This window comes from Mchenga conophoros, linkage group LG18, assembly GCF_057382185.1.
Source record: "Mchenga conophoros isolate Kocher_MC1m ecotype Shallow Benthic linkage group LG18, M_conophoros_male_GT1.1, whole genome shotgun sequence".
Taxonomy (NCBI): Eukaryota; Metazoa; Chordata; class Actinopteri; order Cichliformes; family Cichlidae; genus Mchenga; species Mchenga conophoros.
This window is the reverse complement of record NC_140543.1, coordinates 13043552-13070580: the sequence shown is the minus strand read 5'-3', so window position 1 is coordinate 13070580 and position 27029 is coordinate 13043552. Positions and strand designations below refer to the sequence as shown.

Genomic DNA, 27029 nt, shown 5'->3' with positions numbered 1-27029 from the left:
AACGGGCACTAACTGGTCTGAAAACAGCGCTCACCTTTGACAGTAACCTGAGCAGTGGCTTCAATCATGCCCAGAGAAGAAATGGCCACGCATGTGTAGTTAGTCGATTTGCGAATGTTAGTGACCTCCAGCACATTGCGTCCCAGTGGCATGTCTTCTTCCTTGGTTAACTCCTCGTCAGGCGTGGTCCACTTGACGTAGGGCATCGGTGAGCCCACTGCCACGCACGTCAGGTTGACGCTGCCGCCCGGCATCACTTCCTGATTGGTGGGTGGAATTGAGAATCTGGGTGGGACTCTTCGCACTATGGCAATGGAGAGAAGAAGAAAGCGACAGGAGTCAATAGGTAGGAGATGTAAGGTGAGTATTATTCTTTTTGTTAGTGAGAATGATCGTGCTCTATACAACACCACAAGGCTAAAAGCTAACTGAGAAAAGCTAACAGAACGCAGGGTGATCGCTTTTGTCCAAATGTGCAGGCGAGCACAATGGGAATAATAGGACTGTCACAAAATGCCTCTGGAAATTCAGAAGAAATCTTTGAGGGGGTGTTTTATCCTCTTGCCTACAAAAGGGAATATAATCAAAATAGTCTCCAGCAAAAACTGGGCTATGTCTGGCCCTCTTTTGTTAGAGTGTCAAGCAGTGGCGAGAGTTGCATCATTGAGAAACCCTGTGGAGATGCTATTGTTTGATTTCTCCTCTCGCTGCCTCTCCGGCTCCTTATGCTCAGCCCGTCTTTCTCTCGCTCTCTCTCGCTCCCTCTCTTTGTGCGGTTCTGATATGCAGATAGGCTGACATTAAAAAGGGGTTCCCATGGAGACAAGAAGGGCCCGTTGACGTCGCTAGGGACAAGGCAAACACCAGTGCAGAGGCGCCATGCAATACTGAAAAGCTAGCCTAGAATAAACAGGCAACCAGGATTTACATATGACTTGTTTTCTATTTAAATGAAGATGCGCGAGAATGCATCCCATTTTAAACATTTTAGATCTTTTTTTGGTAACTTTTGGCAACTACAACAAAGTTTTTCACTTCACATGAATGCCTGACAGCGCTACGTGAGCATCCATCAGTGTCAGACCTGTTACATTTATGACATGCAAGAATATCAATATAGTGCGTGCTAAGAGTAAGGAGGGAGAGCTCTGACTTCTTTAACCTTCAATACAGCTTGGCCAAATATTTAGCTCACCGCAACGGATGCATTATTACTGTCCCATTACAGCTGGATGTATGTTTTTAAAGACAACAGCATGAAACTATCCCTGCAGAATTCATACTGCATGTTTCCCCCTAATACACTAAAATATCGCTGTCTCTCTCTGGAAAAAAAAAAGCCCTTGACTGTAATTGCTCTTTTGCACTGGTCTACATGAAAATGGATTTTCAAATATGAGTCTCCCTCCACCTCCTCCACCCCCACCCCTTCCTCCCCGATCTAATTTGAACCGGAACGTCGTTACAGCCATGCTTGTTATTCCCCTCATTATGTGGCGAAATGGAAAAACACAAAAGCACCTTTTGAGATTCCAGTCAGGAAAAAAGCTTGTTCTCTGGACTGCACTATAATAAGGGGGACCTGGTTCATATTCATCTGAATTTTCCCATAATAACTGAGGTGCTGTATTTAGACCTTCTGCTGTTTTAATCAACAGAATCGTCTGGGGCTAAACTACTTTGCTCAATACCACAAAAATATTAATATTCCTGGTCTGAGGCACAAATAGAAAAGAAATCACGGATGTGTTTTCCTGATAACACCGGGAAGACTAAAGAGGTCGTTTAAGCTTCAGCACAATTTACAATCAAATATTAGATGACAGTTTAATATTCGTAAAGTTAGCGAAGGATATCGGACAACTTTACAGAGTTAATACATTTTTGGAGGAGGAAGAAATTAGCTTAAAAACTTCCACAAATGAGTACATCTGATATCAGGGGATATTGGGAATATGACTGATGACATGCAGAGACTGGACAGGCAGAGTGTTGCCAGGGTGGGAACTGGATGGGTACGACATTCTCAAGCAAAGCAAGCACGGGAGCTGAGGAAAGATATGGAATAGGATAGCGAGTCTGAGTATGCTGGAGGGAAGAGGATAAAGGAGGAACTTTGCACCATTTTCTCACGTTAATGACCGAAGATCTGATTTCCAGCATCGTTAATTTGCAACACCTTTGAGAAAGAAGTGTCAGCATCCCGTTCATGCTGGTGGCCACCTGTGTCTTCCCACACAACTGCAACGCCCTCGAAGTGCAGCAATTTTTTTTCTTCATATGCTTATGAAAAAGAGAAACCCGAGAGGAGCATGCCTAATGTAAAACCATTAAGCTCAAAGTATCTGTTATTCTTTCATCACTCCATAGACTAAACAGTGCTAAGAGCAGTCTGTCAATGGGGTCTGCGTATATTGAACACTTAATGTTGTGAATAATTCATGGTGTGCGGTTAAGTTTGGAGAGGTGCTGTGGAACAAAATGACTAGAGGGCAGGTAATTGTTATCGATTCCCCCGAAGCCTCTCTCCTGTTGAGAGCGGTTTTGGAGAGATGGGCTCCGGGACTCTATCAAAACCACAAAATAAGCGCAGTCTCCACTCCTGCCTGCCTGCTTGCTGGATACCTATAAATTTAACTGCCTTGACAAAGTGCCCAAGGATAGCAGAACCTGTTCAGTCAATCAATATCTGGCACACAATGGCACAGATTCAGCAGGCTCTCTGGGCTTCCTGGCAGCAGCACTGGGCTACCATGATGGCTGATCATCCCCCCTGTCAGCACACTGCCAGCTCATTCTTATATATCCTACAGGTCAGCTCTTTGCACATCAGCGTTTTGCAAATATTGCACGAGGAGAGACCATTTCCAAAATATTACCTGGGTTGTGGACAAAGCGAATATAATCATTCATTGATTTTTACGATTTTTTTCAGCCTGTAAACATGGGACCGAAAGTCATAGTTATAGATATATATAGCACGTTAAGCATATAGGGCTTTCGGCAAGAGTAAACATACTGTATTTCTTGCAGTTAAACATCATTACCTTTTTCCAAACGTGTTCTGGGGAAATGTCTCATTACGCTAACATGTCTGTCAAATCTGTCAGTCTCTGGGTGGAGGATGCCCATGGTAGTAAAACAGACATAATCCCCTGAGAATGGCTTTGTCAGTTCTGATACCCATGTCCCTCAGTGGGAGAGCAGAGGGGTTTCTGCCTAAATACCTGACAAATCCGGTTGCCACCTGAATACCGGAGTAATCCATCACACACCACTGATGGGCCTACAGAGGCGGATGGAAAGGCTGAGGGTTAAAGCAGCTATAGCTTTTAGTGGAAGCATTGGACAGGGACAATATGGGTGTGGAGGGGAGAGTGAATAGCAACGTAACACAACACAACAGACATTTAATAATGAGTTAAGCAAGCTGCTCAGGACTCCTTTGTACGTTTTGGCAAGACTAATCGAAACAAGGTTTTGGGGAGCGGCAAGGGAAGGCATGCAAGAACTATACACAGATACATGCAAACAACTCGACAACACACATTTGGAGTTCAGGGGATTAGGGGGAGCTATTTTTAAATGAGTTTTTTTTTTTGAGTGTATTCACGGAGGGGTTGGGGTTGCCCTCACCTAAAGCCTGCTTCAAACTAAAGGGAAGGGACAAAAGTGAAAATGACCAACCTTCACGCTGATCTGTATGCGGATGAAGTGATTTGATGAAGGTGAGCGATGGAATGAAAAGACACAAAGTGAAGAGGAAGACAACAGAGTGAAACAGACCAGTGTTTCAGTTGACACAGCGGAGGTTAGGCACATGAAACAGAGATCCAACATAAAGCACCAGGGAGAGAAACTCGCTTTTAAAACTCACTAAATGTTTTTTCTACTGTGTAGAGACCTATTTGACTATTTTAGACTCTAGTTTAGCATCCCAGTCATCATAACAGTGTGATATTGTTAAATTTATCTCATTATCCACCCCTCCTTTACATAAGGGATGCTAGATATGCTCCAGTGCCTTCGTAAAAGTCTTCATAAAGTGACCTGAATTAATTAGTTTGCAAGTTTCCCTCCTTGACACACAAAAATACACATACATAGAGCATCATGAAGATACTTTGGTGAAAGAAAAGACCTGCTGCAGCACTTTATCCTCTGTGACATATTGATATGTCACATTTATATATGAAGGAGTGCCAGCAGACAGAAGCTGACATCCCTCCTCCGTTGTGGGATAAGCGCTTGACAAATGAGCGGTCATGCACAATCACAGCACGCTCTCGATTCTGCCCACGTTGATGGAGTCCTCCTTGGGAGGAGGGTCACACAAAAAAAATAAAAATAGGGAGCACACGCACTCGCACACCTCCAACCACGCACGCAGTCCTAATGGATGAGAAGTGAAAGGACATAAATAGATATGCAGACATGAAGGGGAAAAACAATCCAGGAGCAGACCTCATCCACAAAACCACCTTCTCCTTCAGTCTCACAGTCCCCACCCACACACAAATATGAGGGCATCACTCTCTGTTGGCTGTGAAATGTCAAGACAAGGGTGGTGACGGCAGCATGTTGTGTACCTGCAGACAGGAATCGGATTGGGCGGCGACGATGAGTGGAAAAAGCACAAACACATTTGTAGACAAACCCACAACAAGCACATTTAATGCGAGTCTGACAGCAGAGAGTGTGCGCTTGTGGGAGGGTGTTGGAAGGGTGTTGATAGAGAATAATAGCATTCTTCCTCTTACAGCAGTCCTTTTATATTTCACGTCCGAGCAGCACTAACTTTATTGGCATTTCAAGATTACAAATGATCTCGCGACGCACGGCAGATAAAATTTTGAGAAGGAGCTAAATTTGATCAAGTGACAGATTCCTATTTTCTAATTAACTCACTGAAAAGTCAGAGTGAACACATATCTCAGCACTTAATTTCCATTTATTTACTCATACTAGTGAAGGCTGAGAATAACAATTTTATAGCTTTGTAAAGCGTTTGGCTGACAGCAAACCTCAAAACAGCCAAAATCTCCCCTCATCTCTGAGAATTATATAAACTAGAACAACAGGAAAGGAGGAGAGGCAGGTCAAAGTGCACTCGTCTGAAGTCCCATATGTTTTAAACTCAATCTAGCAGCCCAGTGATAGCATAGCCCCAGGTCTCATCTCCTCGCTCTTGCAGCGGTAACAAAGATGGTGAAAACATGGCTTGAGCCTTTGTTCTCTATCCCAGACGAGCACACTTTTAAAAGGTTACGGTTGGTTTGATTTCTATCTCTCCACTGGTGTGGTGAGGCTGGCGGAAAAAGTTGGTGTTAAGGCCAAAGGGTTGACAGCTACCTGGGTGGTGTTACAGAGTAGCTGGGCCTGGGGGTCTTGCTGGCGCCACAGCACACAACTACTGTAATTACCTCTGAGGGGGGGGAAAAGGCAGCGTCTGCACCTGTGACAGACAAGTCCTGATTAATAGACAAGACTTACATCCCTTCCTCGCCTTTGCTGTTTGGCTGACTACCTCTCCCTGTCAAGCTTTAAGATCTAAACCTTGTGTTCAGTGTTCAGTCTGTAAATTTGATTCCTCTCTTATCCTTGAGGAGAATTTTACCGATTCCTCTGATCCAGCAGGATGTTTCTGCTGCTGCAAAAACCGTTATCTTGGAAAAATCGGTGCTAAATATTAGTAGAGTATATCTGAGTGACAATGAAATTTGTTTAAAAAGGTCATTTCCACTCCCCAAACTGGTTTGATTATGTTTTTTTGGTGTGGATTAGATGGAAAACAGTGGACACTTATTCACTTATTTTATCCCAGTGGATAAAAGGGAGACAGTGGAATCACTCATCCGTAAATGAGCCTCTATGATACACTACTGTGTTCTTTTAACAAAATTATGAAATGAGAGCCAAGCGTGTCTTTTTCTTACCATAACACTTTCACTCACTCCCTCCCTCCCTCCTCCACCAGCTTTTCTGTTCCATGTACATCAGACATGGTGGTGATATCTGCAGGGGCTGACCCGCACTACTCTCTCCCCTATACCAGCTTTTTCCAGTATGGGTGCAACACTGCCCTCGCCTTGCATTAGTCTGCTCACAGAGACACCGCAACAGAAACAAACCCTGAAACTCCAGACTCATCCATGCCTTTAAGAGCTCTGGGTTATGCGGGGGGAATAATGGAGCCTTTCGATACAGTCAAAATAAAAAAGAAAGGAGGCCTGGCATCAGTGCCAACAGAGGAAATGGCTTCAATGCAGCTGTTTTCACAGAGGCTGCACCTGGTGGAGTTTGCAGCCAAACAGGAGGTTGAGGTTAGTGCAGCTCATTGGTAAGGAAGGAATGGCATGGCGAGGATAATGCTGAGAGAATTGCTTAAAGGTGATACACAGGCAGAGAGAGTGGGCATAAATGTGGTAAATGAGAATTACACAACAGTTAAAGGTACTGGAAGCGTTTTTGCTCATCTTGGCTGATTGGAAGTCTCCTCCTGCTGAAGGTCAACTGAGCTAAGCTGGAAATTGCTCAATTCATTAATAAGAATTTAACAATCAATAATGAGATGTAATTTGTCCCATTTTGTCAGAGGCAACCAAGGTTGGATGAGAGGAAGGAAGCTGTCAATAAAACACACTCTGCACATTCCCACACAGCAGGGCTTAAATCATATCGTGGCTCGACGAGGCACTTTAAAGGCTTGCGTGGTTTCTTGAGATAACGGAATGATTTTAATGATTGATTAACTCCACGATTGAGAGAGACATTTGACTTTACCTCGCACGTAGAGATTGGCAGGAGCAGAGTAACGGGTCCCGGCACTGTTCATGGCGACACATTCATATTTCCCCTGGTCCGACTCCTCGCTGTTCTCAATTTGCAGGGCTCCTGCATAGAGGATTAGCAAATTTAGCTGTCTTGACAGTTGTGCAATAGGACACATTACTTGGCATGAAACCACAGCAGATATCTGTACAGTGACTTGCTAGAAACTCTGCAGACGACTAGTTTAAGCCAGTTCATGCTCAGACACGGACACAGATCAGTCAAGAAAATACTTACGGCAACACAAGTACAGAGCAGATCTGGCAAGTTTATGACAAAAGATGCTCTTTCTCTTCGTTGTGTTAAAAACAGGGCTCTGGGTCAATATTCATTTGAATAACATGTCAAAAGCATCACGGTCTAATTAGGTTTTCTGCTTTGGGAAATAACTGACAAACCAAAGAGATTACATGATAAAGGATTATTCTCAGCCAAGTTATGCCAAATGGACTCAACATGTACATGCACAGTCACGCTGCTGTTAGGACATTATATAAACAATGTAACTTTAATTTTAAGTTGAATGTAAATAATGACATATAATATAATAATAATAATGACATAAATAAGCATATTTCTCCAGAAAGAAGGCTTCTTTTCGTCACTCATTGTTGAGTACACATTAAGCAGTGACCTCATTACTGACCATGTCCCACTGAAAGGAGAAGCTTCAGCTGCCAGATGGCTTAGATTAGTATTCATAATCCTGAGTAGCTCTATTTATCAAAGAGAAGACTAACATCTTGTTCCTAACAAAGCATAAAATCCCAGGAGACCGGTCTTACTTAGGTCCTTCTGACACTCCGTGCCGGAGCTCTTATCTGAGAAGTTGAGAAAGAGCAACAGCACACTTACCTGACCCACCTGATTTCAAATACACTACAAACAAAGCTAATTCTCTCACAGGTATACAGTGAGTGATAAAACGTATCACATCTCCAAGCAGCATGGCAGAAGGACGAACGGCGGCCAACCACCATGCAGTTTGAAAGTGACAAAGATACTCAGCATAAGATGACGTCAGGATACATTTTTCACATCATGCAGTATGAGATGAATGTAGCAAACAGGTTCACCACCAACCAGACTCCAGACAAGACCCCAAAAGCAAAAGAAAAAAACTGGAGTTGGACAGGGACATGTGACAATATCACCTTAGATCTCGTGACAACACATCCCTCCAAGGTGTTTACTCTGCTTGCTGAGCTCATCGCTGTCTGATTCAGCACTGACATGTACCTGCATACTAATGCAGATGTCACAAATCTGTCAATCTGCCTGTTCTACCATGGGGGAAAACAGTCTGAGTACTACAGAAATGTAGAAGGTTACTGCTATCACAGTTGTCAAACTGCAACACTAAACCCCATTCAATAACTTCCAAGCGCTAGAACACTTGTGGATTTCCTACAAGGTCATGTCACTGTTTTATAGGGTACAAACTAAGGGGCAGCGTGGCTGTCATAACATAACACCAGCTCCTAAATAGTTAAACATCTAATTGAATATGGGTTTTATCAGGACAAACAGACACACAGAGACTCTAAAACGAATTCAGCTTGCCCCACAATATCCACTATTGCTGTTCTTAAAGGGAAAATCGTGCTTTCAGTTGGAAGATTTCCATAAAAAGGCGTTCAAACTTCCACCTTAATAATCTCAAGCAGGTATTTTGCGCCTATGCTAGTGTGTGTGTGTGGGGGGGTGGGGGGGGGGGGGGGGGGTGGGGGTGCATAGGCTGTATGTAAATGCAGCCATTTCACTTCACATTGAGTCTGCACTGAAGCGACAGGTAAATCCTCTTGTGGTGATGGTGGCCTTTAGTTGAAAATGCGACTCCTCACCCTTTTTTTGCTGAAAAGCCATGAGAGAGGCAGAAGCCGAGAGACGTTTGTTTCTCTGAAATAATGTTTGTGTGCGTTTCCTCACGTGTTGTTCATTCTTTACAGTATGGGAAGGTCCTTCAAAAGGCTCATTTACAAGATAACACATTGGACTTCATTTCTATTCTCATGGCATCCGGGTTGGTGATCATTTGTTTGTCAAGGAGCAGACAACAGACAGAACATTTTGGGAAGAGATGAGGGCAGAAGTGGGTGGGCAACAACAGCACTGATGAAGTCGGTGATGTCGGTGGCGTAGGGGAGAAAACAGAGATCTGATGTGGGTGTGAGGGAATGGCGTGGATGTGATATTTTCCAACACACTTTCCATCATTCTTACCTCTAATTGGTGTACCACCTAGGTGGGAGTAATTTCGATGCAAACAAGGTTGAGAGATTAGTTAGTAATCCACTTACAACAGTGGCAGAAAAAAAACATGGCTTCTGACAGGCCACATATAAAAAGATAAAACAACCTGATAAAGAGTAGAAGCCACTTAAAAGTAATGTAATGCTTAATGCTGTGAGGCAAGGGTAAATTTTGGACTGGCCACTGAAAGAAAAAACTGCTGTTTGTCAGAAGGATCCCATCTCTTAAGCAAATATTTTGAAATGCTCCTACAAAAGCTACAACCACATTTACCCTTGCTTTACAGCAGGATTATAAAATGATGAATTTGAAGGTGATATATTAATTAAGCTTTCAGATTTAAGATGGCTCCCACTCTGCAGACAGCAGTTAGTAAAAAATGGGCAAGAGCGATTAATGAAAGTCATAGACAGTAAACAGAATGGCAGATAGCAAGAAGTATCAAGATCAGAGGTATTAAACTGAAAGAAAGTTAGTATCTCTATAGAGTGAATGAATTGGATGGTGTGAAAGAGAAAGAATAAATGTGGCTGCGCGCTCAATAAAAAAAAAAAAAAAAAAAAAAAATCGAGCTTGTGTGATGCAATAGAAGTGGGTCTTTCTTTTCTGTTAAAGTGTGAAAGCAAATTAATGCACTTTTTTCCCGCTATTGCAAAATTGGCCTCATTTCAGGTCACAGGCAGTAATGTAAATCCTGATAGAGCAGCAGATGTCAAGAACAGGCTAGCGAATAAAAAAAGGATTGTTAGTCCGAGGGCATTACACATCAGTACATTTTCAGGCACTTTCAATATACGCGAGGAAGAAAACTAATTAAAAAGTTTGCTCTTCCAAGTAGAATTTTTTTTTAAAAAGGTTTGTGCACAATTTAAACGTTGCACTAAAATGTTATCAAACAATTAAGGAGTTTTGTTAGTATCTACTTTGTAGGCATTCGTATTTAATTTGGGTTATTTTGATGCAGCGCGGCCAAGAGCCAGCGTGGGTAAGTGAACATGCACGAGTGCCCCGGCTTCTGCTGTGCAGCTCTAATGCCAGTCTTTTTCTGGAGTAGCTCTCATATTTAATCCCTGGGTCTCAGACCTACAGCCAGGCCTCATGGCTCATAACCTGCTTTTAGACATGCGCTCCCTTTCTATTAATGCAGTGGTTTATGAACATATAGGCTTCTATATGAATGGATGTCCTGTCCTGGTGCAGTGTGTAAGTCTGAGCTGCATGCGGGAGATTACAGCCTGCACTTGAGGGGCAGGGACATCTCTCTCATGTTACTGTGCTAACTAAATCTCCAAAAGTGTAATTTTACTTAAGTAGGCTCTATGTTGACTAAGTAACAAGTCTTATGTACGTGTGGAAAATACTGGGGCTCTTTTGTTGTTCTTGTGAGGAGGGACATACTATATGTCTGGATGACAGACAGATACTTTTAGTCGAGAGGTGATTGTACAGGTCACCTGGTTGGACGCAACCTATCTCGGTTCGACTCAGACTGCAATCACTCTCAAACAGGCTGGAGAGGATTTGCAATTAATCACCATCTAATCTATAAATGCAGGCAGATTGCCAACATGCTGCAATCAGTCATAGTCAGTCTGCACTGATGAGTGCAACTCGTCTGTTCCATCAAATAATGAAACTTCAAATTGAGCTAAGTTTTACAGCAAAAAGCATGTCTTTCTTTGTGATGTGTGTGCAATAGCTGCCACTAAGAGTGTTTATTTATTATTTATTAAAAAGGTAGAGAGATTGTGAGTTGATTGCACAGTGATTTTGGTCTAAAACTACTGTTTTTCCTGGTTTAATGTAGCCCTAATGAAGGCATCTAGTATGCAGATTGGTGCAAAACCTTTGCCATCTGGCCCAGGCCAGGGAATATGTCTTCAGTGATTAACAGAGCAACTACAGTGAGTGAAGAGCATTCACAAAGTCAAATCCTAGAAAATGCACCACTGGTTGGCCGTACTGTGACCCAGCTGCATGTTTAACAAATAATTAAGGAATATTTAATGTGATGAAAATGATTTTTCTGTATTTTAAAAGGTTACAGGAGCATTCGTCGCTGTCGAGCATCCCAGATTAAGACGAGAACACCATTCCAACTCCTGAGGTACTTTCAAAGTGACTGCTGTGCTGTTGTGAGGAATAAAATTCTGTAAGAACTCAGCCAAGTAATCAAGGTGACAATGACAAGTTCAATAACACTTTCATGTCCTTTGTGATGAAAGTGAATACATGAAATCATATCAGAACAAAGGCTGTTTGGGTTTTTGTTTGTATTTTTCAGAATCTCCTCATGTCTAACATGATTTATGTGTGTTGGTATGCAGAGCTGCCATTGCAACATTATATGTATGCCATAAAGTTAAACTTTAAAGGTAATAAATCAGATCAAATAAAACCGTACCTGAGCGAAGTTGTTTGATGCGCCCGTTACTGCTGCTGATATCCACAGGAAGCATGTCCTTGAACCATGAGATCTCTGGGTCTGGGTTTCCACTGGCAGCACACAACATTGTGGCAGTTCTGGTCTTTTCGACCACCTTTAGCTGGGGGCCCATATCGATGGTGGGAAAGCCATGAGGAACCTGGTTCTCTGAAAATGAGCAAAAAGGCAAATTTTAATTTTAGACTAGACAGAGAAAAAAGATGTTGAGAAAAATATTCGGAGAAAATATATTTTCAGCTGTTGCAAGAGGAGTTGAGTGCAACAAAGCTGTTGAGCTGGCAAGGCCAGAGAAGAGGTTGAAATAGAGCAAATAAATTTCAGGTGCTGCAGGCCTCAGAGTAATCAGACCACACGCACACAAAAAAAAAAACATTGTGCAAGAGCAGGCGATACTACTGGGTAACACTAGATCTGGTACTGATTTGGATTAGGTTGGAAATAAGAATGCTGTTTGCGATTGATTATCATGGCGACTTATTACCCAAAACAAGGAGTCTGAGGTTTAGACAGAAGGAAGATGGCTGCAATCTGCCTCTGGGTACCCATGCATAGATGAGCTGCCTTAGGCTTTGCAAACTAAACAAACCCATTTGAATAATCCAACTCATCATAATGGATGTAAGAGCATGACAACAAGTAAAATATAATCCCTAAACCAAAATTTGGGATCCACAAAAAAAAAAAAAGGCTTTTTCCCCAGTGTATAGCGGCAGTCTTGACACATGGGATTCAAATGTCGCAAAGCATACAGTCCCTACCATCCTGCTCCGTTTATGCCTATTAGAGTAGCGAGGGGGTGGGGGATGGAGCCTATCTGCGCTACCATAGGGCGAGAGGCGGTGTACACCCTGGACAGGTCACCAATCAGATGCAGGGCTAACACATAGACAACTTTTCACACTCACATTCACACCTCTCTACTAGGGCTGGGCGATATGACCCAAAATTCATATCTCGATATTTTTTAGCTGGATGGCGATATAAGATATATATCTCGATATTTTTTTTTAAAGCCATAAAGTAAGAACAAAAAGAGAGTTCTTAGTCAAAGCTGTGTCCCAGATGTCACACAGGCACTTTTATTAACATAGAGCATAGATGTACATAAAATGTACTCAAAAATAAATTATGAGCATTTATTAAATAATAATGCTCCATAAATAAAAGAAAACTGTTGTTTTTGTGCATAACAAAAAGCTCACAATTGTGCAGTCAAAATGTAAACTAAAAGACGCTGAGCACAATAACAAAGACAGATTTCACAGCTGCTCTGTTCCCAACTTCTACTGCGTGACTGACAGCCTGGAGTTTGAAATCCACTTCGTAACCATGTCTCTTAACAGGTGCCATTTATGGTCCTTATTAGGGCTGCCACAAACGATTATTTTGATAGTCGACTAGTCACCGATTATTTTTGCGATTAGTCGACTAATCAGATCATCATCCATTGAACGTAAAAGTACAGCTTATTGCACCAGCAGCATCTGCTCTTATATAACTATCATTAGCTTACAGCTTTAAGTGGTTTAAGGTCTGTGCTAACTAAAAATAAAGACAAGATGATAGTTAATTGAATTCTAATTAAATGTGCAGATTGTTTCGGTGGAGTTTAATAAACTCAGCCGATTTACTCAGGAACAAATAAAATACTGAAAAAAGCCAAACAATAACATTTTTAAGTTATCTAAGTGACTTGTATATGTTTAACCTGAGTAGGGCGGTGGGTTTGAAAACGATCTGCCGGGAGTCCGGTGCTCTCATGGCCCCCGGCTAGCTATCGAGCTAGTGGGTAACAGACGCCTCCGAAAACGTCGGAGCGCTTTTGAAAATATGTGGTGTCTTGATAAACTGAGCAGATATTTGAGGTTTACACAGCTACATTCTCGCCTGAAAATATGTTAAACGTTTATTTTGTGACCCAGAAAGAATAATAAGAGTAATATTAAAACTAACTAGCTGCCGCCATTGTTGACAACTGCGCTGGGCCGCGCTATGAATTCTGGGACACAGTTTCTTCTTCTTCGGGGTTTAACGGCAGCTGGCATCCTTGTACATGCAGTGCTGCCATCTTCTGTTTCAGTCCGTTATTACACTCTTAAATCCTGCTACTTATTCCTGCTTTTGGGATCTTACAAAGCTTCAAATGACGCGTCGACTATTAAATCAGTCGTCGACGATTTTGATAGTCGACGTAATCGTGACTAGTCGACTAATCGTGGCAGCCCTAGTCCTTATACACACACAATACGGTAATATTACGCTGAAGCACAGTACGTATCTCCGCGAGGCTCAGCCGTAATGCTCCGACAATCCATCAAGCGGTGCAGCTCCGTAGCTTACCAAAGTCGTACTAAAACATTTTGACAGATTGCTGAGCGCCGTGTACCACATAAAATCGGTTCGCGGCCATCAAGCACAACCAGAATTCATACATAAGGCGCGCTGTCAACTTTTGAGAGAATGAAAGGGTTTTAGGCTGTGCAGCGCCTCTGGGCTGCATGGCGTTAGCGTGGTTAGCTCGTTAGCGTGGTTAGCTAGCTAACACGTTGACGCCGTCCAGCCCCACACACGGGGCGATGCGCAGTAACTCGTTAACGCAGATTTGCCGTGTCCATCTTGTCGCTTCCTGCAGGTGAAGCGATGGGGGAGGAGGGGGAGTTGTGTTCAGTGAAGGAGGGGCGAGGCCGAGTAACGCTGCGTAAAGACAAAAGTGGACGAAAGAGAGGCAAACTTGCGGCTCCACAAATATAATTATAACGTAACATAGACTATATCGATATAAAGGATATTGTCACAGCTTATATCTCGTATAAAAATATATCGATATGTTTTAAAAACTCGATATATCGCCCAGCTCTACTCTCTACCACTGCTAATTAAAACTTGCAGTATGCATATGTGGCATTCTAGTCATGTGAGTCAATAGCCATTTTTTCCCCTAGCAACCACTTGTTCGCCATCGCAGTCTTTAATAAAAAAATGTGTTCTAGCTCAGATGCTTTCAACCTCATAATAAATCCAAATTTAACCTCAGGACAGCAACAGTCAAGAAGAAACATGATAGCCCTTGAGAGATCTTATTATCAGCTTGCACTTGAACCGGTAATTTAGTTTATCTGTCTCCCCATATGTAAATGTGTCATGGGGCCATAGTGTTGAATTGAAGTAAGTGCTAATGACTGTAACTTACCTTTGGTTCACCATGAAAAGATTTTAAACTGCAGGCTGTGTAACAATAAGCAAAAAGGCTGCTTTATGGGGGAAAAAAAACATTAATACGAGAAGCTGGGAAATATATTGTCCGGACAGGAACCTCGGCTCATGTACTCATTCTCTCTGCAATTATCTGTGCACATGGTCATTCCAGCTCACCTCGGGTTAGAGGCAGGTGAACCCTCTGCACAAAGTCGTGCTGACTGAATATTTTACAACACCTGTGGATTTTTTGTTGTTGTTGTTCTATTTTAAAGAATGACAGAAAATCTCAAGGCTGTCCATCATTCTAACAGATCAGAACACAGACAGTGGCTTGACTGTAACATTGAATAATTCACTTGTAACACTACACACAGTGCTGGCAGCGTTGGCGGCCTCTCTCTTTCATAAAATTACAATAAACACGCACTGCAGAAACCTCCATGAAGATTTCTTGGCAGCTCCTTCTGCATGAGGTTTACCTCCTTGTGCAGAAGAAGCTGTAAAGTCAATGAAGTCCCACATTCAGAGACTTCTGAAATTTCCCGAGTCATTTAAGTCAGTTTTACAGTCAGGAGGAGGGTTAATCCACTCATCTGTTTCTCGCGATGGTGATACTTTTTTGTGTATTAGTAATTGTGACTGAGTTATTCTTAACAACATGATGCCATTAAATATCTCTCATGATCACTAATCCAGGGTGACCCAGCCTTGGATAAGTGGAAGAAAATGGATAGATGGATAAAAATCACATTATTGTGGATTTGTCTATGACCCTGTAACTCAAAAGGACAGGAAATGAGAACTTTTTAATGGAAAAAAACAGAATGATCTGCTACAAAATCATTAGATCCAGGGTGTCTGGGGTAAACATTTAATCCTTAACCACTGGAATAGTCACATATATAAGACTGTGACAGTAAATATATACACGCATCAATAAAAAAACCTGACTTCTTTCCAAACTCGTGATTAATGGATCATCAAAGAAAAACACATTTTATTTAGATCCTCTAAGGACTATGTATCACTGATCAAATGCAAGGATTTGTATGAGAAATGATGCCACAAACAAAATAAAAGCCATTTTAAATACATAGAACCCGTGAAACCCCATTAAGTAGGCTGCATAAGCCCCTACTTGCCTCGTCTGAGTCAAAAATCCATATGTAAACCTATATGACGAGCATTAACACGACCACAGGTTTTTTTAAATCTATTCCCGAGCAGAGCAGTTGTTTCTTCTTTCACCCTTGTTTTTGGCCTGTAGCCCAAATTGTCTCATATTCAGATGTAGCTGACAGATCTCTGCAAGGCCTCTTATCGTTGTGGCAAGGCTTACTTCCTGTCTAACGATTTAGAATCAGTTTTCAGACATCCCAACGGAAACCTCTACAAAAGAGGATACCTCTATGAAACACACAAATACAGCACAATGAAATACCGCTGCACCGTTTGTCACTGTATGAATAATGGTAAGAGTATTGTTGTGCCCCGTGTTCCTTTGTGGTTTGTTCTCACTAACCTTCAAAGAGAAAGAAAAGGAGCCAAAGACAGGAAGTGAATAAGGCCGAAAAATGCCTGGTAGAAAAAAACCCTACATAATGTTGAAGCGGCAGTAATTTTTGATACAAGTAAGGAATCCATTCAGTAGAGTTAAAAGTTGATAACTAACCCCAACCCCCATTACTCAGAGAAAACCACTAATCAAGTTAAATGTGCAGGACTCTGAACTCCTGTCTGACCTTAGAATACGTTCATAATGGATCATCTGAGAGGAAATCCCTTTGTGCCTGCTCCCCTGGGTGCACTCACTAGCCAGTAGGTGTGGGTTGTGGTGGTTGTGTTCAGGACAGCAGGTTGTACTTAAGGACTACATTAGAGGCAATGCTTGGGCAGTGATGGAGCAACACTTTTCCACAATGAATTTTCTCAAAAGTCTGGACCCTCGTAAAAACATTTCATAGATTTAATAGAATTGAATAACACCGTCGGTTGGTTGCTAACGATTAATCATTACACACAATTACACAAGGTGGAATACGCCCAAAAAATAAAATAAACAGAAAAAAAAAATCAATATGCGGCCTGTCCATCATCCACCACTGATTTCCAGTGTTCATGAATCATGCAGTGCCAGCTGTTTGTGCATGTAGCACATGCTCAGACCCCCTGGTGTCACTCAGCCTCAGCCAGAAAATTGTGGCTTCTCTCTACACATTGAAAACCAACTGATTCCCTGAGACATGACACTGCAGTTACAATTAAAGATTCTTAGAAAATTATATTAAATTTGATGCATTTCTTTGACATATTTCTTAAAAAACATTCATGCCTTACTTGGAAGAAATTTATCTCTGTTATTATACACACATAACTACAGAACTATGCCTTTCACATGAGAAACTGGCATAATAAATGACAATGTCCACCCACCCAACTCTGTGGAATTGCTGCCTATAGAATATTTATGATTAACACTATTGGCAAACGTTACTGGACTGTGAAAAATAAACACCATTGGCAAAACTGGTCGAAAGATCCCAAAAGATTCAGCGACTGTCGTTTCAGGAAGCACAAACGGGGAATAATTTTAAAAGCTTCTGCAAAGCCTAAAGATTAATGTGTCTTTGATTTATGCTTAATGTTTGCATTGCAAGGGAAAGTGCACTGATGTGGAAATTTCTACATGGTAAACTATTAAATGCTACACTGTTCAGACTGCACATATAGAATATGCTTTAAATATGAAGCATCGCTCCGCTTTTGTGTTGCTTCCGTAATGTGTCCTAAATGGGAGCGGGAAATATCCCAGGTTAGTTAGAAGACAGTAACACGGCTCTTCTTAATGACCAACCAAAGCAGGTTTTGCTTGCTACATAAATTGTGCTCATAGGAGCACGAAGGACAACTGAATGGTTTTAAAAGCAACATCAATAAAAGTGATTCTAAGCCACATGTGCAACGTTTTTCCTAAGAAAGGAGGCGAAACATCTGATGTCTTTTGATAAATTTAAACTGCATGTCCCATATGTTATTGGACTATTGGACAAAAACTGATGACTGTCTTTCCTTTTAACTTCTGCAGGAGCACAAGCTTAAGATCACAGAGAATTGATTATTTAAAAAAAGAAAAAAGAAAATCACTATCATTTATGCATAGTACATCTGCGTAAGAATAAATATCAAAAGACTTTAAAGCACAGTTAAGCTGATTAAAGTTGTTCATTGTAAAATCCCCATAACTTTAGAAAATGTAAAAGCTAATAACAGCTAGTTATTTCAACTTACTTTAAACATAAAGCTCACTGTGAAAAGGTGAAATTTCTCCAGCGGCTCTAAAAGCATTCAGCCTACATTTTACATAAAAAGCTGGCTATGTCCTTGCCTTTTGGCAAAAAGGAATAATTGAAACTCCTTTCTATGCGCTCATCAAAGATCATATCGAGCTATTGGATAAGATTTGAGCCCTGTCTGTCTATTTCTATTATTGCAACTCCTGCAGCTGGCCTTGTCTGCCAACTTGTCATCCCGAGAAGACAAAGACATGCCTTTGTTCAGTCCTCTTTAATTTGGAGGAAAAAGAAAAGATGGGGAAATTTGGAGAGAAACCAATGAAACAGTGCAGTCGTTGCAGGTTGATGTTTATAAAGATAGAGGGAATTTTTAATAAAAAGCCTCTTTTATGCCGAAGTGTTATTCCTCAAGAAAAGCTCGATTCTCTTGTCTAGTCTATGCAAGAAAATATGAGCAAGGCAAAAATCCTGTGATAATGTCATACAGGCGTTCAGTACTGCAGCAAAAAAAATTTAAAAAAAGAATACTAAGATCATGAGCTCCACTTGTAAGGAGATTAATGTGTTCTACTTTTTTAATCTAACTACTGCATTGGTAATTTATTCAGTTTGCATGCAGACTTCACAATCACGCATGCTGGGTACAAACCTTTATTCTACCACTGATCTAATATTGTGCTGCATACTGAAGAGCTTTAAAACCGGTGGTATTTACTGGAACTTTTGTTTCACTTGCAAAGTGTTTCTGTGCCAGAGTTAACAACAAAAACCAGTAGAAACACCCTGGATTTGCAATGAGTAAGGCCAGAGGCGGTGTCAGGCGGGCACAAGATGCAAATGTAGGTACGCGTGAACAGGTTCTTCCATGTTGTGATAATAAATAGGACCATTGTTCTCTCAACAGCAGTTTATCACGCACAGAGTCATACTGCAATGTGAGCAGCTTAGCGCATGAACATAGTCCGCAGTGGTTATCGCAGCGCAGAAAAAAACTGAATGGGCAGAAGGGGAACACTTAATGTGGTTTTGTGATCGTACTGCTCAATTAGAATAGCAGTGGGAGCTTTGATTATACACAAAAGGCAAGGAGAAACACTGGAAAAATAATTTATTAAGAGAAGAGGCACTGCTACTATGTTAATTAGTCAAATTAAGAAAACTGTAATCATAAACCCTTGTGTCGAGGAGGAATGCCTCTGCGACAACCATAGGCAGGTGAAGTAAGATTTAGATGAGAGATGAGGAGAAAAAAAAACTCAAAAGGGACTGGGGAAAGGAGGAGAAGAGGAGGGAGCAGGGGAGGGTTGCATGCCAACCTCCTGCCAGCTCCAATTACCAGTGCGAGTGGAGCGTGGCAGCTAGGGCGATGGGTCTAATCAGAGCCCTGCTGAAAGAGACCCATCCCTGTCCTTTTGTCCCACTGGGAGGCTGCTGGAGCTCAATCCCGCACTAACGTCAGCCAGCGTTTTTCCCACAACCAAAACATACTAATCTCAATGGGGGAAAACACTCCAGACACCCCACTTCCTTTGTAAGAGGGGAGCCCTGACATAGTGGCACAAGATACAAGACTTGAATGCCTGCCTCATTTCCATCTCTGTACGCCCTGGTATCTTCCTCCGTACAGCGCTAAGGACACGATGGTGGAGCTGCTATTAATATTTTGAAGATTACATAAGAGAGAGGCCCGTTTGGAAAGAATATACAGTTATGAAAAACGTGATCGGGGATTACATCAGCGTGCAGTGTATGAATAGTTAATCAAGTTCGGCGTAATTGTTCGCCTTAAGAAAGTAAGGTTAAAAAGTGCGCCTTTCCAAAGGTGCTCGTTTCATAGATCTGAGCCAGTCGTCTCAAAAAAGAAATCTAAGGCTTTATGATCTCCACATGTGCCTGTTTGCCAAGTGATGGATGACAACAATTAAAGGTGATGTCTGCTTTGATAGTGTGAACCAAAAGACCACAGTGGCAGCCACACAGCCACTTGCCTCATGAAATATTACTGCTCTAAAATCTACCCTTTCTGAGCATACATCACTGCTCTGCCTTTACAGAGAACACAAAGGCCATTTTAGCTTTTTCATTTTCAGTGTTGAAATTTGTAGCTTTTAACACTTAAGTGACGGCTAAATGTCTGACAAAGGAATCTATTTTAATATATTATTTGTTTGACATGAGCACTAGAACCATTATCATCTCAATGTTTCCACTTCTTTTCTTAATTGTTCACCTTTCTGGCAGCCCAACCTGTGGGTGAAACTAAATATAGTGAGGAGACCGTTGTCGATGTCTCAACTAGTCTTGAGTCAATTTGGCACCGAGAGGCAGATGAGCAGTCGGCGGAAACAAAGCACATGGCCTCCAGCTGTTTTCAGCCAAGAACATCAACAGACACGAGACAGACATTTGCATCTGCCTCAGACATGGAAGTGTGAGAGAGGTATCAGCGCCAGCAGAAGGTACAAACAGAAAGCCAAACAAGCACAAGTTCAGCCGAAAGAGCTTTGCGGGTAGCAGGATGCAGATAACGTTTTTAAGTCCACCGTGAAAACATAAAACTGCAAACGTAATGGCGGTCACACACTCTGCTGGAAAGTAGTAATGGGCAGAAATCTGGCGATAGCAGCATTTTAAGTTTACAGTAAAACACACTCCCACAGCTGTTGCTTATTAACATCGCCTGCTGTTTAGTAGACTTTGACCTTGTATGTGATAGGAATGGGAGTGTGAAATATGGTGACAAACAGACAGTGACTAATTTGTAGCTACTCTTGTTCTTTTGACTTGCAAACTGACACAATGTCAGGGTACAGGTTTTTCTCACATGTTGTGCCACGAAGGGCATGTGAGCAGACCTTTCCTGCTCTTCAGAGGAATACTAGCTGGCAGAGCTCCCACTATAGAGGTCTCCTCGGTAGGGATGGTACGGCACACCCCAACATCAAAGGAGGCCATTGATGTAATACTGTTGTAATGACATGAAAATGGTGAAAATCTCAATGGAACAGAATGGAAAAAAAACAAAACAAAGAAAACAGGATGCAAAGTACAACCAAACAATTTTTTTCTACAGATTGATGATGTGACTAATGTCGCTGTGGTTAATTACATGACAACTAGACTGACAGAGAAGTCAGTTTACTAGATTTGCTACTATAGTCGTACTCTGAGGGGTGGGAAATCCATACAAAGTGCACTGAAATATCCATTGAAATCCACATGTTGTCAAGCCAGTTGGCTCCAGTAAGCTCTCTCTTACACCAGGTGTTATGGCAGTTGCTATGGAGATAGCAGCGCATCAAACAAGCAGTCCCTTAGGACACGTGAGCTGCATGATAGACACACCTGCATTCAACGGACCATCACAAAAATACAGCCATAACAAAAACACCACATGCATGGTTGCTAATGCACGCTAATGCACTACATGCTAGTAGTAGTACATCACTGCGCAGTTATTCTCTTGTTTATCCAACTGCACTCGAAGTAAAGAGACTGTAATGCATGCCATAACCTTTGAAATAATACACTTTGTCTGGCTGAGCAGAACATTTGGCCTTACTTCCTCGCCTACAGGCAGATAATCAATAACAGTCATCTAATTCCCCCCAAACTCCTTCCACTCCTTCCTTCCCTCCCTCTCTTCTTATCATCTCTCTCTCCACTTCCCTATTTATCTCTGCTTCTCCCTCTTTCTCCCATCTGATATCATACTTCCACTGTCGTCAGTATGATCTACGGCCCTGCCAGATGCCCCGTGCCTGTTATTTATGCTGCGGCGCACCAGTTAGTACATCACCCTGGCCTCTGACCCATTACTGCAACCCAAGGGTGGTCTTCTGATTTCAAATGGTTATGCTGACCGAGTCACCTTCTGGGACAAGCACTGCTGCACAGAATCACATCCTCCATTAACTGTGCTATACGAGTAGCACAGCTGTAGGCTTTCATTTTGATATTACAGCTCCTCTTGCCTTGTGGTCCTACTAACAGGAGTTTGATTGAAGACCCTTGAGATTATGGTATTACAGACTACACGGTTTGTGGTTTACTACTTATTTTAATGTAACTGCCTCTAAGATGGAAAAACCTGAGGGCTCGTGGTAAATGTCTGCAGTAATGCGATGCGGCTAATAAGACAGGCTATTCCTCCAGGTGTCACGGGAAAGAAAAACAAGGACAGGATCAAAAATCAGGAAGCGTGACGGTTAATGAAATCGCTGTACAAAAAGAAGCAGTGCAGCGGTTCGCAAATAAATGAATTAATTGATCCTCTCCGCTCCTCAAATTAATCATCGGCAGAGCTTTATTGTGGCATGTTTAGTGTAATTATCGCAGATAGGAATGGCTTTTATGAGTTCTGAGAAAGGCAGTGGAGTGGATGTAGTGGAATGTGGCAGGTTCTGTTAATTAAATCCTCACTGACTGGGCTCCTGTGACAGACTTTACTTATTCTCTCACTCAGAGATAATGAATAATACACAGAGTCTGTGAGTCAATGTCGACAGCTTCAACATTGATTATGTAGCGGTTTGCAGAAGTGCTCAAAAATGAGGTGCCACTATAGTTCACCTGGTTGAGCAGGCGACCCATATGCCGTAAGCCTCGGTTCGAGTCCGATACCATCTGTGCGTCATTCTCCTCCACCCTCTCCTTGCTTTCCTGTCAGTTCTCTACATCATCCCGTCTCATAAACGTTAAAAGGGCAAAAATGTATTTTTTAAAGCGCTTAAAAACATCACACTGCGGCACAACCCGTTAACCACAGCAGATGAAAAACTGCCGTAATTTTAATCGTCAACAGCAGAGAAGAACCAAGACAAACATGACCTTCCGCTGCAAACGCTTTGACAGCTGGTAACAGTTCTGCAGATGCCCAGTTTTCCTGAAGATAGCAGCGTTTTAAAGCCAATTCGATTCACACATTTTCATGGCTAGACCATTCCTTGTAGCTGGTTTAAACACCAGCCTCGACACCATCAGGAAATACCAAGTCAACAATAAGGTAAAAACATAAGTTTACCTCAGGAATCATTAAATAACATGTTAAGCTTATTACTTGCCGTGAACATGCCCTAACACTGAGTGCTACAGCAGGCACACCTATAACTGCGCACGCATGTTCAGTGATCCGTTTCTTGCAAAACAGGTTAAAAATATAGACAGAGATGTAATGGATGCAAAAACCAATGGAGCCTTTGACAGCAGCAAGCAGACCAATAAACTACAACCTTGAAAAACACAGCTTGGAAGCATAGAGGGAAATGGGACTATGCCAAAATGGGACTATTCCTCTTAAACATGGGGGAAACGTGGAGCTTAAAGCCAGCCTATAAGGCTGATAGTGAGTCAAGCCCTTTGCCTCTGCCTTGTGTGGCCCAGTGGATAAGCCAAGAGGGCTCGGTGTGTAAATGTGTGAGGAAAAGGGGTCAGGGTGAAAGGACTCCCATTAGCCAGCTCATTGAGTCTAGGTATTAGACCCCTTGACAAGCAGTCAGCCCATCCATCCATAGCCAGTCAGGGCCTGGGGAGATGTTGACTCATTGGCTTACAGAGCTACACGGTGGGCTTGGCTCTTGGTACACGCAGTGGTAGAGACTCAGGGTGGCGTTAGTAAGTAAAAGGAAAGAAAAACATCAGGTTAGTCTTTAAACATTTTTTTGTAACTTTTTTGTTGGACTGTATTGTTTCATTGTTATTTCGACAGAGAATACAGAAACACACATTAGCACAAAATGCAGTTCTTGCAAAAGAAATAAAAAAGTTACATCATATTTTCTTTAAACTATGTTTCTTTAAAATTATTTTTAAGGTACACTGTACTAAATAAATAAGAAAGCAAAACATTTAGACCCACCGCTGAAAATTGATGTACTTCAACGCAACACTCCCAACAATTGTGGGCTAAAATAGACCATAAAAGTAAATCAATTTTCAAGGTTTTTATATTAGATTGTTACTTGCTTTCCATTCAAGAAGGATTTTCCTTTTTTTCCCCTGGTGTCTGTTTGTTGTCTAATCATTGGTTCGGCATGACTCACAGACAGACAAAGACCGAGACAAGCAGCTTTCACTGTCACCAACATCAAAGCGTTTGGATGACACCATTTATACTAAACCAATCAACAAAATATACAATTATGAAGTAGGAATTGTTATATGAAATATTTGTTTGAAATCGAAGAAATCAAAAGCAATTCTGCTCCAAGGTCGACACAATGTCAATAAACCACATGTAATCATTTGGGCCTATATCTAATTTACAATTTATAGAGCTACGCTTTCTCCCTGACAAGGAGAGGATATTAAATACAGCAGAGATCATGATTAACTTTATAAGAAAACCAACACAGAATGCCAACAAGCCAGGCTGAGATTTTGAACTTTTGCCAAGCATAAAACACTTTTTTTACTAAAGCACAAAGATCAGCATAAAGCAATGAGTAAATTGATTTGATGCAAAATTACGTTATAGGTGGTTGCAGGGCTCAGAGCTCTTGGGTATAAGTACCTATTAACTTGAATTTGACCCTTCAAATATCAATTTGATACGGGGCACATTTGTGAGTGACAGTTTTCATCAACCTGTGTTTATATTCAGAGAGACATGTTAGTATCACATTTTTGATGTGTGACTTTTTCTCCCTACATTTTTTTTTAAAACTGGTTTAGCTTGAGATATGACACTACAATAAAAACTAAAAAATGCTTATACTTACATTCTAGTAATCCAGTAAAGGAAGCAGGCTGAATGTATGCATCGATGTGGGAAATTACCCAATTCACTAAGGCTGTGGTCCCACAAACAAATTTTTTAGTAAAGTCTGTAATTGAATGATAAAGGCCAGCTGCAGCTGTTTGTGGCAGATATTTAATAACAGATGACAATTCACAGATATCCCTGTCTGTTCTTGACAATACCCAGACGTAAACGGATGTTCATGTCTTGTCACATCTCCAATATCTTCTGAAATCCAGGGGAAAATGTCCAGATGAGAAGTGCAATCCGTCCTGACAATCATGAAAGGCCATAACTTCATGTTTAATACAGTGACAGATTACAGCTGTGGTCTCATGGCAGCAGCCAGATGCAACAAAGTTTCAATGTACAAGCTATGACACAAGAAAACAGAGCACTATGGAACCCAGTGTGGCAGCAGTGGAACAAATACTGGGAAATTAATGATGTTTTATGACTTTTGTTTCCAGTCTGGTGTATATACACATATACTATGAGATGGTCCTGTTTTTTTTTTTGCTTAAAGTCGGTCATTCCGACTTTAAGCCAAGAGAAACAGCGCTTTGATGCCTGCATTTGTTTAGCAGATTTCTTTTTCCTGCTTTCTTGAGCTTAGAAGTTGAGCAAATGTGTTCTTTGGGAGAAACTGCAAAGCTCACATGTACTGAAACACGCTTTGAAATGAGATAAATTCATCCATCATTAGCCTTTTCTTAACATCTTTCACAATGTCAAAGTTTTTTAGCTGCGCGCTTGAAGTTGTGAAGTAAATTAGAGAAATGTAAATTCGCTCTACAGTCATTAGGCCAGTCTGCAGCTGTGTTTTGGGGGTTTAATACAAATTGATATGCTTTCTATGCTGAAGAAAGTGGTGGGAAGCAGACAAACGCTGTAATGAAGCAGGTAACTTTTAAAGACCAGGTGAAATTCACTTAACTGCACAACAAAAACCCCCACACAAAAATGGTGCAAAAACAACAGCGTTTTGGTAGTAATAAATGCCTGACTTGTCTGGTTCTCCATGCTATCCTCTGCCACCTTTCTCTCTCTCTATCCCCTAGGGGCATAGACAAGATCAGTAATGATGGTGCAGACATACCAGACACTGCAGATACAGCTTGCCAAAAGCACAGAGCAATTGATGGACAAGTACAGATGATTAAAGGCTGCCTCAAAGCAAAAATGACTCCATCCAGATGTCTTGCATGTAACATAAAATATTGAGTCCAGCATCAAATAAATTTCATGGAATAGAGCGATTAATCAATGTCGATTTAATTGGTACATCCAATGTATATACAACAAGACTGAAGATAATGACTTTTTTGGGGCGGGATTTTTAGAAATCTGCAATGATTGATCACACAAACAGATGGTAATTCTTAAAGTTTTTCACTTGCACACCTATAAATTCGTGCCAGTTCATCATCTGTATACTTGCACACAGGACAGACAAAGCTGGCTAAGGAAAATGGGAATGTGGTAGTAGATGTGTCGGTTTTCTTAATTTTCTTCCTAAACAACAAGCAGCATAAACATGCTTTAACTCTAAAAATCGACTTGTCCTACTTATAATCTCCAAGTCCTTGGAAGCAAGGGTGCAAGGATGCAGATTGGGTGGCCAGGAGAGTGACTCCACCCCGCCATATTGTGCAAGTCCTTGGGAGAAGCATGCATAGACAGATGCAGTTTGTTTCTGTCAGACTGGATATGATCTATGATGCTGGGCCTCCAGCCAGCAGATGGTAGGAGAAATTAAACCACAAGAATACATCGGACGCATGTGTGTGTGTTGAGTGTGTGTGCATGTATGCATGGGTAGGTGACAATGGGAGACACCTGTAGATCAGTGTGAGTGGGAGCATGTCCCTGGACGGTTTTGTGAGCATGCAGGTCTGTGCTACTGTCTTTTTTCGTCCTATGGTATGCAATATTAAATATGAACTGACTACTGATCCTGTTGAACAAGGCAGGTAGATAACACTTTAAATGGTAGGAGAAACCCACCAGTAATGAAAAAAAAGAGAATCGCAGAGAGTGGAGAAGTAATTTGGGAAATAGCAGTTACACAAAACTGCTTTATTTTGGTCATTGTGGGTGATCTGAATAGCGAAGGAAAGGAAAGTATTAAGTTGTTGGAGGAGCAGGGTTTGGTATTAAAATCATTCCGATATAGCTTCTGTATGTATTTATCTTGCCCGGGAAGAGGCGCAATGAGATTTCTATGCTGTTTATCCAGTCAGGTTTGTTGTCCGCACTTGCCTGGCTC

The 27029-nt window shown here is 41.6% G+C and overlaps 1 protein-coding gene across 17 annotated transcripts in view; it reads right to left on the bottom strand.

Moving 5' to 3' along the window:
- LOC146553336 (receptor-type tyrosine-protein phosphatase F) overlaps positions 1-27029 on the bottom strand; it is a 163477-nt gene that overhangs the window by 55579 nt on the left and 80869 nt on the right. For 10 of the 17 annotated variants that reach the window (XM_085254644.1, XM_085254643.1, XM_085254647.1 and 7 more), the window contains exons 5-8: positions 11489-11677; positions 9055-9072; positions 6784-6894; positions 35-304 (exon numbers count right to left, since the gene is read on the bottom strand). In XM_085254644.1, the coding sequence (XP_085110770.1) occupies positions 35-304; positions 6784-6894; positions 9055-9072; positions 11489-11677 (588 nt within the window). The remainder of the gene's footprint in view (positions 1-34; positions 305-6783; positions 6895-9054; positions 9073-11488; positions 11678-27029) is intronic. The other 7 variants (XM_085254646.1, XM_085254648.1, XM_085254651.1 and 4 more) reach the window with 1 other exon arrangement.